Genomic DNA, 14427 nt, shown 5'->3' on the forward strand with positions numbered 1-14427 from the left:
AAGGGTAAAACCTAAAGATTGAGGGGGTTTTGGATGCTCAGACAGAGACAGAGGTGTTATATAGCTAATGCATAGCTAGATTTTGACACCATTTTATTAGTACACAGAAGCAATATTTTTTCGATCATTCTCTTAGTTCCGATTTCAATCATACCAAAAACTATAATGGTCAATGAAGATGTATTCATGTCAAATTCAAGTACAAGGAAGGGTGGAAAATATCCATTCTCTGCCTAAAGCTGAAATATAAAACTATAAATAGCATTCCCCCCCCCCCCCTAAACTATAGTTTACAATTTCTGAACATGTAAAATATCATTCCTATATATCCTTTGCTTACTTGACACTAACTCCATGCTGCAATTTGCTAGCAGAGAGAACCGCACCAGTAATCAAATTCGGCCAACTCCTTCGAATTTTATTTTTCAAGGTTTACCTGTAGATTTGAAGGATAAAAACTCTGGGTTTTGCTCAAAGTACCCACCAAGTTTGTTTTTTGTTTCCAAACATTCCATGTGTGGAATCCCACAAGTTCATCAGCTACTTGGTGCAACATTAAATCAAGTATTTGCTCCTCAAGCTTCACACAGATTTCTTCATAGTCTTCAAACGTGAAAAGTTTCTTCGTTATCCAATTTGAGAATTTTATATCTTCATCTGTCATTTTGCTAGGTCTATCCACCAACTCCATGAAACACGCAGTCTCCTCGTTTTTCGTCGACTCAAAATCATTGACATAGAGGACAGAAACTGGGCTTAAACTTGAACTTGAACCCTCCGAGTTACTGTCAGTATACTCAACTTTCTTAACTGCACATTGGTTTTTTTTCTTCGTCTTAACAGAGACTTCCTCCAATGGAGTTTTTGCCTTTGAATTTACACCAATGCAGCCACTGGACTTCAAAGATTGTTTACTAGAAACTCTCCTTGGCTCGTTTTTAAGCTTAGATATCTTCTTGTTTTTCTTCTTGGAACATACTTTCTCTCTAACATTCACATTTTGCTTAACATTCTTACCACTTGATCCATTTACTCTTTGGGATTTCCATTTCCTTGGCTCAGACATTGTTTCTTGATTGTGCTGCAACAGCTGCGGACTTTGCGGTAGCTCCTGAAACGACGTCGACGTTTTCACTCGACGATGAGTGGCTTTTGTTAAATCAAAATCCGGCATATAATCCATGAAATTGACTGACTTGCTCCGAGGAACTGAAATTGGAGTTTTGGCTCTACAAACCCAGTTGCTGTCAGGCAATGTGTCCAGCCCCATTAGCCTAGCCACTATCCCAGGACCACTTTCAGATGCTTGGACTTGAGCCTTAGCCATGATATCAACGGCGTTTAACTCTATAATGGGGTCTGATGGATGTGTTTGAGGACTCCCCGAACAAAAAAGCCGGCGGAAAACGGCGGAGAAACACCCAGAACTTGAATTTTTTGTGTTCCTCATGGCTTACTAGCACCAAAAAAATAATGAATAGCTGAAATGTAGTGAAGTTAGTGAGAATCACAAATTTGCTTCCGTGATTGTGAGATGATGATTATGACAATGATGAATAATGGCTCAAAATATAGTCAGCAAAAACAAGGGGGACGACGGCTTCGATTTTGACTCGTACGAATGAGTTTTTTAAACTTGGATTAATTACTCCAAACATCCTCAATTTATAGTCTAATTTTTAAATTGATCCTATAACTTCAAAAAATTTTAATTGAATTATCAAAATATCAATATCATATAATAAGATATTTCCATCTATTTAACCTTCAATTTGAACATTAGATACTAGCTCGGATTTTACATTTTTGATTTGACATATTAAAAAAGAATTGAATGTGTCCTTAATATTTAAGAGAGATATTTCTTTTTTCTTTCATTTTATCATATATTAGATCTAAATGATCTAATGTGAAGGCATGTGCTTAAAATTTGATCATGTGTTTTAAATATATTCTATGTGAAATTTGGACTAGATTTAACATTTAAGTTGACAAAGAGGGTAATGGAAGTACAATATATTTGAAATTTGAGGATTAATTTAGAATTTAGAGTATATTTTGGGTATGTCTTGTGGTATTAACCCTAAATAGTTTTGTAATTTGATTCATATGCCAGGTAGAAAGGTCGGTCTATAATCTATACACCCAAAGACTAAAGCTAGGTTTGGTCGTCGGGTTCACATTAGAAAACGAGAAAAGCACTAGACCTACGCGCAATTAAGTGGCGTACAGAATGTAGGAGCATTAAGACGAAAAGCGTCAGCCGTGCTTAGACTACGCGCCATGATTGGAGAGTAAGAGGAATAAATAAATAGTGTTGCAGTGTTTGGGCAGCCGAAGTTGTGGACTTTTGATTTTGGAGCAGAGGATGGAGGTGTTGACCTTGGTAGCGCGTATTCACAATCACCGACTTCGGTCGCTGCTGCTGCTGATGGGGACGCCTTCTCCGAAATTTCTTTCTGCTTATAGTTCTTTTGAGTTGATGGCTTGACTTCAATTTTTTAATTTGTTTACTAAGACTTGGTTGGTTTTTTTTAAAATATAAAATATTTATTTTTTCATCATCCAAATAAAAAATAGAACTTGTGTGGACTAAATTATTATTTTTTATCTTAAACGCTTAATGCATAATTTAGTACTTAAGTTTAATGTTCTTTTTAATATGGTATTTATATTATTTTTTAGTGTTTAATATGGACTTTAGAGTTAATTTGATTAAAATTTTATAATTAGTTAATTTTAATAATTAATTTTTATCAAATCAACCCTAAAATCGAAATTAAATTACATCCATCGGATTATATTTGACAAATTAAACGTAAAATTAAACAATTCATAATTAACACTAAAATTATTTTAATAAAAATCATAAAAAATTCAAATCTAATAATATTAGAAATCGACTTTCATTAAATCAACTCAAAAACTTGAATTAAACACTAAAAAGTTAACATTGATACCTTTGGGTACCAAAATATTTATGTTTTGTCAAATATAGGTATCATATTGGACCAAAAAATAACACATGTACCACATTAGAAAAAAAATGTCAAATTCGAATATCAAATAATATATTAAGCCTATTTCAAAAACCTTTTCGAATATTTTTCAATTTTTTTTTGATTTTTTGTCTAGCACAAACTCACACAATTTCCACTCTAAAATGAGTTTTTAAGGTTAATGTAATTTTTAACCCTTAATCTTAATAAGTCCACTTTGATATTTTGGTTTGGACTATTCTAATTGTAACACCTCTCGCCTAACTCAACTGTTGGGTTCAAGTTATGGGATGCGATATCCGTTGTCGGAGCAACTACAGTCAGATACACCGTAAATATAACATACAAACATACAATCATGTCATAAACGCATTCACATTATGATATACAATTAAATCCGAGCCTTGATCGAACTTACAAAAACTCTTTATCATCCCGGGAATAAATAAATTGAAAATTTTTAAAATATATCGAGATGGTATCGCGATATCTAAAGCCCAATATGACAATACCGAAAATAGTATCACATATAAACAAGGTAAGTTGAATTTATAATTGTATCACGTAGTAATTCAAACATATAATATTCTAGTTCACTTATAATCAACATTACAATGTCATTCACAAAATCAATCAACACTTAATCAATTCAATATCATATTCATATCATTTTCCAAATCAAATCGATTGATTTGTCACGTTCTCTTATCAATCCTCTAGACTTGTATATCCAGTTTGCATAATCTTTTGTATACTATCTCAATTCATATATTATAACTCTTCTTTTAAGCATTATTTCACAACATCAAATCAATTGATATACCATTATCAACTTTACATTTTATATCTCTATTAACTTGACTCGGATTTGAATGAATACACGGATTCAACCAACACACCAATTTGGCACTTAGTGCCTCATCGAACAATTCTGAAGTAAATAGTTTGCACTCAATGCTCATCGGTATAACCAAAGTAAAAGTTGCGCCTAGTACTCATCGACACATAGTCGAAGTAACCCGTACTCTGTCTATCCTATGACATGACAACTATATTTGACTCTACCTAAACAGTTAATAGGTTAACCAATAATCTAATTTCATTATTTGTTTGATTATCGTTCTATCAATTTCAATATCATCATTTCATCAGTGAAAATATCATTTCAAAGATAGCGTGTCATGATTCATCTCAATTTCAAGAAAACTTCACAATTTCACCTAGTTATATTATTTTCAATTTTATTCAATTTAATCCTCTATCTCAATAATCAATCAAATTCATACCAATATGATTCGGCCAGTCATAAGCAAATATCAATTTTTTAAATATCTCATATTGCAATTCATCCTATTCAATTTATTAGTCAATTTATTCTTTCTTTACGATTTAGTCCATTTCTCACCTTTTATACCAAATTGCAAACAATTCAAATTACTATCAAACATACAAAAATTCATAATTAAAATATATAACAATTTAAATACAATAATACCTTATGAACTTACCTGAAGAAAAATCAACAATTAAGTTGGAACTTCAATTACTATTCAACAATATTGTCTTTTCCCCGATTATTTCCGATTTGGTCCAATTTCTAATCTATACAATTATTCAATTCAATTTATCAATTTTAAACATTTTATAAAATCTTATTAAAAGTATGAATTAGTTCAACTTTTATTTTTTGAATTCCCCTAAATTTTTACATTTTATTTAATTTAGTCCCTAAAATCGAATTTGCAATATCTTTCAAATTTGAGCTTCGATTTCAGAACTGATCTCAGTTACATCCTTTTAAGACTATCTACTATCAATAATTATAGAAATTTTACACAAATTTTGAAATTTATACACTTTAATCTCTATGCTCAAAAGCTAGCAATTAAATCTTATAAACTAGTCATTTTTCACTTCTAAGCTTAAAATCTAACCATTGAACACCAATTTCATAAAGAACTCATCAATGGAAACTTTTAGAAACATTAGCAGTTTTGCAAGTTAGTACATGGGCTAGCTAAATCAAGTTCCCACCTTCTCAAAAACATAAAAATTACAAGAAAATGAATAAATTGAACTCATTAATCTTTAGCCGAAAGATTGAAGCTTTGAACCTTAACTTTCTTCTTTTTGCTTCGGTTGAAGAAGATGAAGAAGAGGAATGTTTTGTTTTATCATATTTTGTATTTTGTACTTATATTAATAATTAATTTATTTAATTAAAACTTAATTAAGCTACCTTAAGCATAATTAGTTGTTTGGCTATTATTTAATGGTCTATTCACTCATTTGGTCCTTCAATTAATTAAAAATATAAGGTGATAAACTTTTACAATTTTTACAATTTAGTCCTTATTCTTTAATTAATTATCTATTTGACAAAATTTAAGAGACCAAACTTTAATAAACTTTAATACTAACCTCGTAAATATTAAATAATAATATTTATGGACTCGAAAATAAAAAATGAGGTTTTGAAACCATCATTTTCGATACCACTGAAAAACAGATTGTTAAATTGATACCTAAACATGGGATTGTTAAAAAAAATAATTTGCCATCCTCAACCAATAAGATGCCTCCAAGTGTAAAGAAAAACTAATATAATTTTTTTTCATTTTCATATGCGAAAATATTAAAGGAAACGAGAAAAATATTTTCCTCTAATATTTGAAAAAGAACAAGAACTCTTTTTTTTTTAATTAGTCGAACCATGGCAAGAAAAAGAGGGAATCGATCAAGAAGTATTAGGAGAACGCACATTTTTTTTTAACTCGATGTTATACCATGTAGATGTTGTGGCGTAGCCTTTGTTCCCATTAGCACAATGTTTTCCTTGCATTTCTAAGGAAAATAAAATGGCTTTAATTATTCGGATTTCATTAGAGGAATGTTATGGAACGAACTAGAAAAGGAGAAATTGACAGAGAATAAAGGGAAAAAAGAGAGAAATCCGAGAGAATAAGAAGGAAGAAGAAGGGAATTGAGAAGAAAATAGAGAAACAAAGAAAACAAAATAGTTGAATTTGGGACAATCCAACCTATGGTTACATGGTGGTCCTTCCCACTATCCTGTTGGAAAATTGGGTTTGAAAAACATAGCGAAAAATAAGTTTAAGGGAAAAACAAGAGTTTTAAATCCTTTTTTCCAAAAAAACAAGAACTTGGTTGTGATATCTAAAGTAATAAAAACTTGATCGAAATTGTACCTTTTCAATTCGTCTAGGGTGAACGCTTAATCGAGTAGTCTTCTCTGCTATTCTCAAGCTTATGTCTGTCGAGTGTGGGCTCGTTTCGAATTAGAAAATTTTTCACAAAATTACCTATGGGGTAATTTCACAATTTCTCTAAACTTTTACGTCAAGTTGATATCTCTAGAAACTTTCTAAAATAATTTCAGAGAATTTTCTCCCTTCAACTTTCTCTTGAATTCAAGTGTATGAAAAATAATGACCTATAGTTGCCTTTATATGGAGAGAATTTAGAGAATTCAATTATAATTAAACTTAATCACTTTAATATTAAATTAATATAATACTTATCAAGATAAATATTAAATTTAATTTAATATCAAATCTATTAAATTAATGGAATATTTATCTACAAGATAAATATTAACTTAAATTTAACATTAAGATAATCACTTTAATATTAAATTAATAAAATACTATGAAGATAAGTATTAAATTATATTAAACATTAAATATATTAAAATAATATTATTTTTGGAATAGTTAATTTAAAATCAAATTATCTGGTAGAGTCCTATTAGGAGTATGATTCCTCCACCGCTCAACCACTAAAGGACCACCCACTGGCCATTGGAATGTCATTGTCACTGCCATTGGCACCATTCTCCGGTCACTGAAATGTCGTCATCACCGTCGGCATTGTTGTGTCTGGTGGTGCCAATGCAGGTGCAACACCCTCACAGCATCCCAAGCTGATTCAGTTGTTACCGGTTCGGTCCGAGCCAATGACGGCTCGACCAGTCTGGTCCTACCACTAATTAGACCGTCGACTCGGTTTCACATACCAGGCCCAGTTCGACCAATTTTTGGGTCTCGTTCTCGGTTTTGGGTTCTCGGACCCAATTTTCAATCTTAGGTCCAATTTTCAAATTCAATTACCCATTGGGTCAATTGTCTAACTTAAAACTTAATTTCTAAAAATATCATATTAATTTTAATTAATTTTTTAATTTAATTTTATTTGATCAAAATTAAATTTTCTAAAAAATAACTAAGATTTTCCAAATTAATTTTTCAAGAAAATTCTTTAATCAAAATTTCTAATTGAACAATTCTCATGACTGCCTAATTTAATTCCATATCGAATAAATCGACTCAATTAAATTATTTACAAAGTCGTAGAATTTTCTACAATTAGACTCGAGTAATTGCAATTATATCTAGAAGCATCATTTTGATAATTCACAATTTACTTAATTATGGAGTCAACCCACAAGAAGTACCATGATTAAAAACTCATTATTTTATACTCTTTACGAAAGCAATTCATCCAATTGTTTTGTCTAATGACTTTGTCATGTGTGTGTTACCCTCATATGATATTCTTGATTCCTTTGAGCTAAATCCGTTTGCTCAATACAATCCTATTTTATCTCATTATCACCATTGTGTCTTCTTAAAGATTAATATGATCACTGTCAACAAATGGCCTTGATAAATTTCTTGTTCGAGGACAAGCAACCCATGGCCACATTCCATATTTATCAATCCACACAATGTCAATGAGAGGATATCATTAACTCTTTAATCGAGCTATGAATTCCATTGTTGCTAATGAAACCATGCCATACACAAGTCATGTACCCAACATACGTCCTATGAGCTTGACCATCTTTAGAGCATAATGTTTCACTTATATCAAAGCACATGAGTTATATATGCAAGGTTAGTAACTAACTCAGGATTTAGGTAAATCACACCATGAATGTCACAATTGAATTAATTCACAAACGGATTCAGAATTAATTCAACTTGGGTCTAGTCATATGTATCATTCTTTCAATGAGGACATCTATGTCTCTACCTGTGGAGTCAACTACTCCGATAGCAAAGACTAGTCATCTCCCTAATTGGAATTGTAGACGACATGACAATCCTTCTAAGTATTTGAACCAAACGCTCACTTTGATTTATTTTAAGGGATTACAGACTCGTTTAGATTATCTACTAAAGTAAATTGTCTTTCTCGCAATATAAATGTTCTTCAGTGTCATTTATCATCAGTTTGAACTTAGACAATCAATGATCTAATATTTGTTTGTCACAATTTTGTTATGTATGCAAAACATGAAAGACAAAAACACAAAAGATATAACAGTGAAATGTGAAATTAAATTTATTTATTTATTCATCGTTCAAATATAAAGAAAACAATTACATATTTACTACAATATGTGCACATTTCTCAACATGATCACCATGAATAGGAGAGCCAACAGTTCCTATTTCTCCAACCAAAGATGACAGATGGGGCTCTTGTAGAGGGAACTTGGGTGGAGGACTCTCAAAATGCCTTTGCCTCGATCTTGAGATGTATCAGCAACCCTAAGGTTCAATGTCAAGTGGCCTAAATACTACTCAAAGAGACTTTGTAGTTCAAATTTAATTTCTCTACGCACATCCTCACGTAACTCCTTCATGCATCCTTCCCATTTGGTATCCAATAGAGACACAACCGCATGCAACTAAGCCATCTCTTGTTGGAGTTGGCTAACATCCTTTTAAAGCCTGGTAGTAATCCCATCATCGACCATGAGAATCGACTGAAGCTCTGATACCTTTGTTTTGGAACGAACTAGAAAAGCAGAAACTAACAAAGAAGAAAGGTAAAAAAGAGAGAAATCCAATAGAAAAAGAAGGAAGAAGAAAAAGAAGAAGGGAAATGAAAAGAAAACAGAGAAGCAAAGAAAATAGAATAGCAGAAGGAGAATTGATAAGAAGACAAGCTGATTAACCAAATATTCAATGAATATGTCATGCATACACTGCCTTCCTTATGTAGCTGGAAAGAAAACTAACCGCTAATTAGTTACTACAGCTGTAAGTATAGGTTGTCAAAACTCATCAATTTAGACTTGGTGCAAAATGCACCGTATAACTAATCTAAGTGCACTGTTCACCTTGCTCCTATCCCATTTCGTTGCTAACCACCTTTATTAGTAAACAATTTCTCTCGTAACAAGGAAGTAAAGCATGCGCTCATTAGTATGACCCATTCGCACTGTGCTCATGATAATCAACTTGTGGTTCCTAATGCAGAAAGTTTAGAGCGGTGGTTGATGCAGCTTTGGGAGCCCATTCGCACTGTCCGCAACTATATCTTTATTGCACAGTTGATAAGGTCATTCCCTATAAATCAATTGAGTGTTGTATCGAGGAGATGAGCAAGAAAGGGATAAAGGTATCGTCCTTCAACTTTGGCACGTCTCCTCATGTCGACCACTACCGGAATTTCCCTAACTTGTGCTCATCAGAGCTTCATACTTTCTTGAAAGAATGTTTCCCTCTTTCTAAACAAAAATGAACCCTCCAATTCCTTCAATCACTTTGTTGCTGTTGTTGTATGCGGATACTCCTTTGGAAATAAACCTTTTCCTGGGCATGAAATTGTACTTTTTATCAAGCTGATGCTAAGAGATCACTACCGAACACTAATAAATTGCGCGTCTTGCATGCTAAAGCTTCAAAAAGATCTCTTATTTTGAATGTATTTGGTTCTTTGAACTTCATTGCTGTTTTAGACCTCTACTCGATCTATTGAATATAAAGAAATAGAAACGATTTTGAGAATGGGTTAGGGAAAAGCATTGATAACTCAAATTTTAATTTAATCTCAGAGTCCAGTTTCTTTGTGATATTTTTTCCTCATTTTCTCAATAATACCAATGTGAAGAAAAAATGTAAAATTAATACATCAAGCCTTCAACAAGTTACCTTTATATGCTTGGTATAGAGAGTTTGGGGCATCTGATTGATCATGTGGTTATGTCTGGCCAGTGGGATAGTGGTTTCAAGGTGGAATAAAACAATGCATTGTTGATGGAGACGTTACAGAAGGGGAATGGTGATTCCCATGTCTTAGCTGAGATCCATCAGCTTCGAAACCTCTGCAGTAGGAAATGAAAGTTAACTTCGCGTCATGTGAAACGTGAGGTGAACAGATGTGCTGACAGTATTGCAAGGATAGGGAGAAATCTTGATGCGAGTATGGTGATTTTTAGCCAACCGCCTCTGGGTGGTTCAATGTCTGATACAGGATAATATAGGGAGTCAAGAACAGATGGTGATAGTCTGTTTATTTTATATAAAAAGAAGAATTCAATAACAAAGTCTGACAATGACGATGTTACACTTTATATTTAGAAAAACAATATGGTTATAATCATTTTATTTATTATTATCTTTTAATCTAAAAGTTTTTACTGTTTTCCAAATTTCACAATTTAATCATAACTTCCTTTAATAATAGAATACCACTACTAAATAAAATAAAAAATTTAGAGGTTAATATAATTTCCAGTTACTGAACTTGTCAAGTAAATATATTTTAGTATTTGCATTTTTTGTTTATTTTAATATTGAACTTGATAACTCAATTCATTTTGATCCTTAAACTCGACAAATGTAAATAGATTGATGAAATGAGAGTAACACTCATCATTTAAATATTTTCTTTTATAATTTTTAAGTGATAACATGACTTAAAACGTTCACACTAAAAAATCACACTTAATAAATTATATATCATAATAATGATTGAAGTTGACACAATTTGATATAATGGTAGTAGAGGAAAATGACTACTAACGACGATAATTTATTGGTACCACAAATGATAAGGATTGTTGATAATGGATCCATTACCAAAGCTATAAAGCAACAAAACTGTAGTTTCACAAAACTGAATATAGGTAAACATGATGTGATTCTCCATCACAAAATTGACAAAACTATTACGCCGGCACTTCCATTCTTGTCCACACACTTAAACAAGCACCAACTTATAACTCCTTTCTTCCATTTTTAGAAGAAAGCGATAAATTTTCATTTTCTTTTTGTTGGTTTAAGCAATTGCGATTTCTCGTTCAAAGAATAAAACTTTACATCTTTCCTTCACTAGTAGAATGCCAATACACTAAATATATATGTGCCTAACTTTTTCCCCGTAGAAAAAGGTCAAAAAAAAAAAATGAAACTCCAATTGTCTTCTACCATGGCAATGAAAGCTCATTGCACAGGTCTCTTATGGTTAAGCTAGCAAGTCTGAAGCCAAGAGCTTGAATTCCAGCCATTGTTGTGGGGCTGAGCTATTTTATGAAGCATTCTTTTTGAGTTCTGGGTCAGTTTGGTAGTAAACAACATCCCCAGTGTCACTAACATAGTGATCTTTCTTCAAGCTTCTCATCAAACTTCCGATGAGGTGGAAAGGTAAAGGCCCTGATTGTTCCGGCTCTCGATAGTATTTTCCGAGAACTGGCCTCGCTGCCTCAGTCTATGACACAACATTATACCAACATAACAATTAGAAAACCAATGAAATAAGACAACATCAAAGTGGAAAAAAAAAAGAGATACGTAAAGGTACTAACCGCCTCTACTAAATGGTAATGTGGGATTTGTGGAAACAAATGGTGTATGACATGGGTTCCAATATCATGGTGGATGTTGTTGATCCATCCATAGTCACGGTCAAGTGTTGTAAGACCTCCCCTTAAGTAACTCCATTCCTATCCATATTTATTATTTTATTTGTAAGTTTCCATATGAATTTCAACATAGGCGCCTTAGCATATTAAATTAGACCAACAAATTTCATATACCTTCCCACGGTACCAAGGAAGCTTCTCTTCATGACCATGGTGATGCAAGTATGTAACCCCATCCAGCCACATCACGAAAATCTAAACATCAAACCAAAGACGAGTCAAATCATATTTTCTACTTCCCGATATCGTTTCCTTGAAAGAAGAAACTTGAAACCTACCCAATATGGAATGCCATATAGCTTAAGCAACTGCATAGGACCCATTGTGAAACCCAAGCCAACAAGAATAGCAGCCATGGCTGTCCAAGATAGAGTGGAAGTAATCACATCTTTTCTTTCAGTCGGGACAAACAAATCACTGCTGGGGTCGAAGTGCGAACCACTCTTTCCTGGACTTCTGTTCCACTGCAATTTAAAGTGAAATCAACCATTAATTTCTCAACATATAGGAATCATCAAAAATTTAATAACAACGAAAACACTTACAAGGTAGAAAGGGAATGCAAGCATGGGAAAAGGCAATATGAACCGCAATGTTCGTGTTAGAGTATCTAAACTCCTGTATATCTTCTCAGACAACTGCAATTGAATTGACAAAAGTGTTTACAATTTAGACCAAAGGCCATGATTCATCATTCTCAATATAAGGGAAAAGAAAGAAGATGAGAGAAATTAACTCACCGGGTGCCATGATTCATCATTCTCAACATGACCATGGTTTTGATGGTGAGTCCTGTGGCTAATTCTCCTGTAAAGTTCAATCATAATGGAAATGAATTCAATTTAAACTTTTCATATACAAATGGGGAAGAGATGAACCTTTCAAAAAATACTAGGCATACCATCCATGGTAAGGCACAAGAATGGAAGAATGCAAGAGATGCCCCACTACACTGTTTAACTTGGGATCGTTTGAAAAGCTACCATGGCCGCTGCACAATGAAATGAAACAAAATCCATGAAACATATTAAGACAGTCAGATCTAATAACAGAGGAGGTTGCAACTCGCAAATGCAATTCAAAAAAAAAAAAAAGTTTACCAGTCATGACCAAGAACAAAAAGAGCCCAAAACATGGTTCCTTGTGCAGCCCAGTAAAGAGGCCAAACAATCCAGTTGTTAACATAGACCGCAGCAGCCGCAAGGCCTAACACCACAGCGACATCCCTCACCACGTAGCTCATAGATTTCCATGGATCCTTCACCCAACAATGCTTCGGTATGGCCGCTCTTATATCAGCCAGCTTAAACGGCGGAGGCGCCCCAGGGTCGAACCCTGCCTCTTGTTCTTGTTCCTCAAATCCATTAATACCATGGTTTCTCTCTTTCCTTCCCTCATCTTCTTCAACGGATGCAACTCTAAATGGGGCACTCACGTTTAGACCCCAGTTCCTGGATTTGATTGGATTTAACGTTTTTAGACCTGGGAAATTCTTGTTTTTGGTTAAAAATCTGGATTTTGAAGAACTCGTCGAGATAACACCAGCGGCGGGTCTATCGTAGATACAAGGAAGAGGCTTTAAACCAGATATAACGAAACCCGCCATTGAAGACTCTGATAAAAAGAAAAACTCAACCACCGGTTTGCTTTCAGAAAAGAATAAAATAAAGGGAAAAAATATGTAAGTACAAGTAAAAATCTTTGGTTACACGACAACGTCAAAGATCCTGCCTTTTTAATGCTGTTCCTCCTCACAGAATAACAGAAAATAAAAAGGGGTGAGATAGAAGGATGCTATAGTGAGAAAGAAAGAGAGATGGGCAAACACTGAGAGGATCGCGGCTAAACGAAGAAGGGAGGAGGGGGATTTTATATTTAAGGTTGCCGGGCTGCGGAGAGGCTGTTCAGAGTCAGAGACATTTTTTTTTTCAATATATAATGGGAGGTATGTATGGAATAAAGTTACCGAGTACTCTCAACTCGATTTCCAGTCCCTGTCATTGGAGCGTGTATTTCACTTTTTCAAGGGATAAGGCAGCCGCTATTACTGGCGCAACCGGTAGGGCGGGCGTTTTCTTCTCCTTCCAATCTCACTTCCCCCTTTTTTTTCTTTTAAATATTTTATTATTTGATTTTAAATTCAATTTTAAATCATTTTTTATACTATAAATATTTTTATTCATAATTATTCTTCAATTTTTACATAAAAATATATTTAAATATGTTTAAATTCATCTACTTTCAATTATTATAATAGTCAATCCAATCAATAAAATTAAGACTCAATCTATTTGAAATATTTTCTTTTATCTTATTTTGAATCTTTTGATCTAAAAAATTTTATGTGATATTTTATTTTATATTAAAATTTACCAAAATCAAATTAAATGCGTTTATTATAAACTTAAAATATTGTAATCTCATGATGTATTTATTATGTGAGTGAAATAAAATAATGTAATATAAATTTTTAAAAAAATTAATAAAAGCAATGATAATATTAAAGAATTTTTTTTAAGGTAAAAATATTATTGAGTTTTTTTTAACAATTTTATTATAGATTCTACTTATAACTTTTCTTTTTGACACAATATCTAAAATTATATATAATTCTTGCACAATCCATAAACAAGAGGGTAATGCGCTCCATTTTTATAATAACATTTTGTTTTTGGTTATATCTCAATTATT

The 14427-nt window shown here is 32.8% G+C and overlaps 2 protein-coding genes and 2 long non-coding RNA genes across 4 annotated transcripts; 1 reads left to right on the top strand and 3 right to left on the bottom strand.

Moving 5' to 3' along the window:
• Positions 1-336: 336 nt before the first annotated feature.
• Positions 337-1450, bottom strand: LOC107898249 (uncharacterized). The gene is made up of 2 exons (XM_016823776.1): positions 437-1450; positions 337-357 (listed from the first exon to the last, which is right to left on the bottom strand). The coding sequence occupies exons 1-2, from the start codon at positions 1448-1450 to the stop codon at positions 337-339; spliced, it is 1035 nt and encodes a 344-aa protein (XP_016679265.1).
• Positions 1451-8355: 6905 nt separating this feature from the next.
• LOC121215896 (uncharacterized) lies at positions 8356-10105 on the bottom strand. The gene is made up of 2 exons (XR_005911874.1): positions 9965-10105; positions 8356-9784 (listed from the first exon to the last, which is right to left on the bottom strand). It is a non-coding gene; the product is annotated as an uncharacterized lncRNA (long non-coding RNA).
• LOC121215897 (uncharacterized) lies at positions 9238-10438 on the top strand. The gene is made up of 2 exons (XR_005911875.1): positions 9238-9431; positions 10028-10438. It is a non-coding gene; the product is annotated as an uncharacterized lncRNA (long non-coding RNA).
• Positions 10439-11342: 904 nt separating this feature from the next.
• LOC107899542 (omega-3 fatty acid desaturase, chloroplastic-like) lies at positions 11343-13342 on the bottom strand. The gene is made up of 8 exons (NM_001326876.1): positions 12837-13342; positions 12638-12727; positions 12477-12543; positions 12282-12374; positions 12015-12200; positions 11851-11931; positions 11620-11757; positions 11343-11522 (listed from the first exon to the last, which is right to left on the bottom strand). Exons 1-8 carry the CDS (start codon positions 13340-13342, stop codon positions 11343-11345), a joined length of 1341 nt encoding a protein of 446 aa, NP_001313805.1.
• Positions 13343-14427: the final 1085 nt, after the last annotated feature.

The sequence above is a fragment of the Gossypium hirsutum genome, chromosome D04, assembly GCF_007990345.1.
Source record: "Gossypium hirsutum isolate 1008001.06 chromosome D04, Gossypium_hirsutum_v2.1, whole genome shotgun sequence".
NCBI lineage: Eukaryota > Viridiplantae > Streptophyta > Magnoliopsida > Malvales > Malvaceae > Gossypium > Gossypium hirsutum.

What these genes read in the sequence shown, in the direction of transcription:
- LOC107898249 (XM_016823776.1), bottom strand. Translation starts at nt 1,450, where the DNA reads ATGAGGAACACAAAAAATTCAAGTTCTGGGTGTTTCTCCGCCGTTTTC. An exon ending in TTTATCCTTCAAATCTACAG is followed by an intron (nt 358 to 436) that starts GTAAACCTTGAA and finishes AGCAAATTGCAG; the next exon opens with CATGGAGTTAGTGTCAAGTA.
- LOC107899542 (NM_001326876.1), bottom strand. Translation starts at nt 13,342, where the DNA reads ATGGCGGGTTTCGTTATATCTGGTTTAAAGCCTCTTCCTTGTATCTAC. An exon ending in CTTGTGCCTTACCATGGATG is followed by an intron (nt 12,544 to 12,637) that starts GTATGCCTAGTA and finishes TGAACTTTACAG; the next exon opens with GAGAATTAGCCACAGGACTC. An exon ending in TTCCTTGGTACCGTGGGAAG is followed by an intron (nt 11,758 to 11,850) that starts GTATATGAAATT and finishes AAATATGGATAG; the next exon opens with GAATGGAGTTACTTAAGGGG.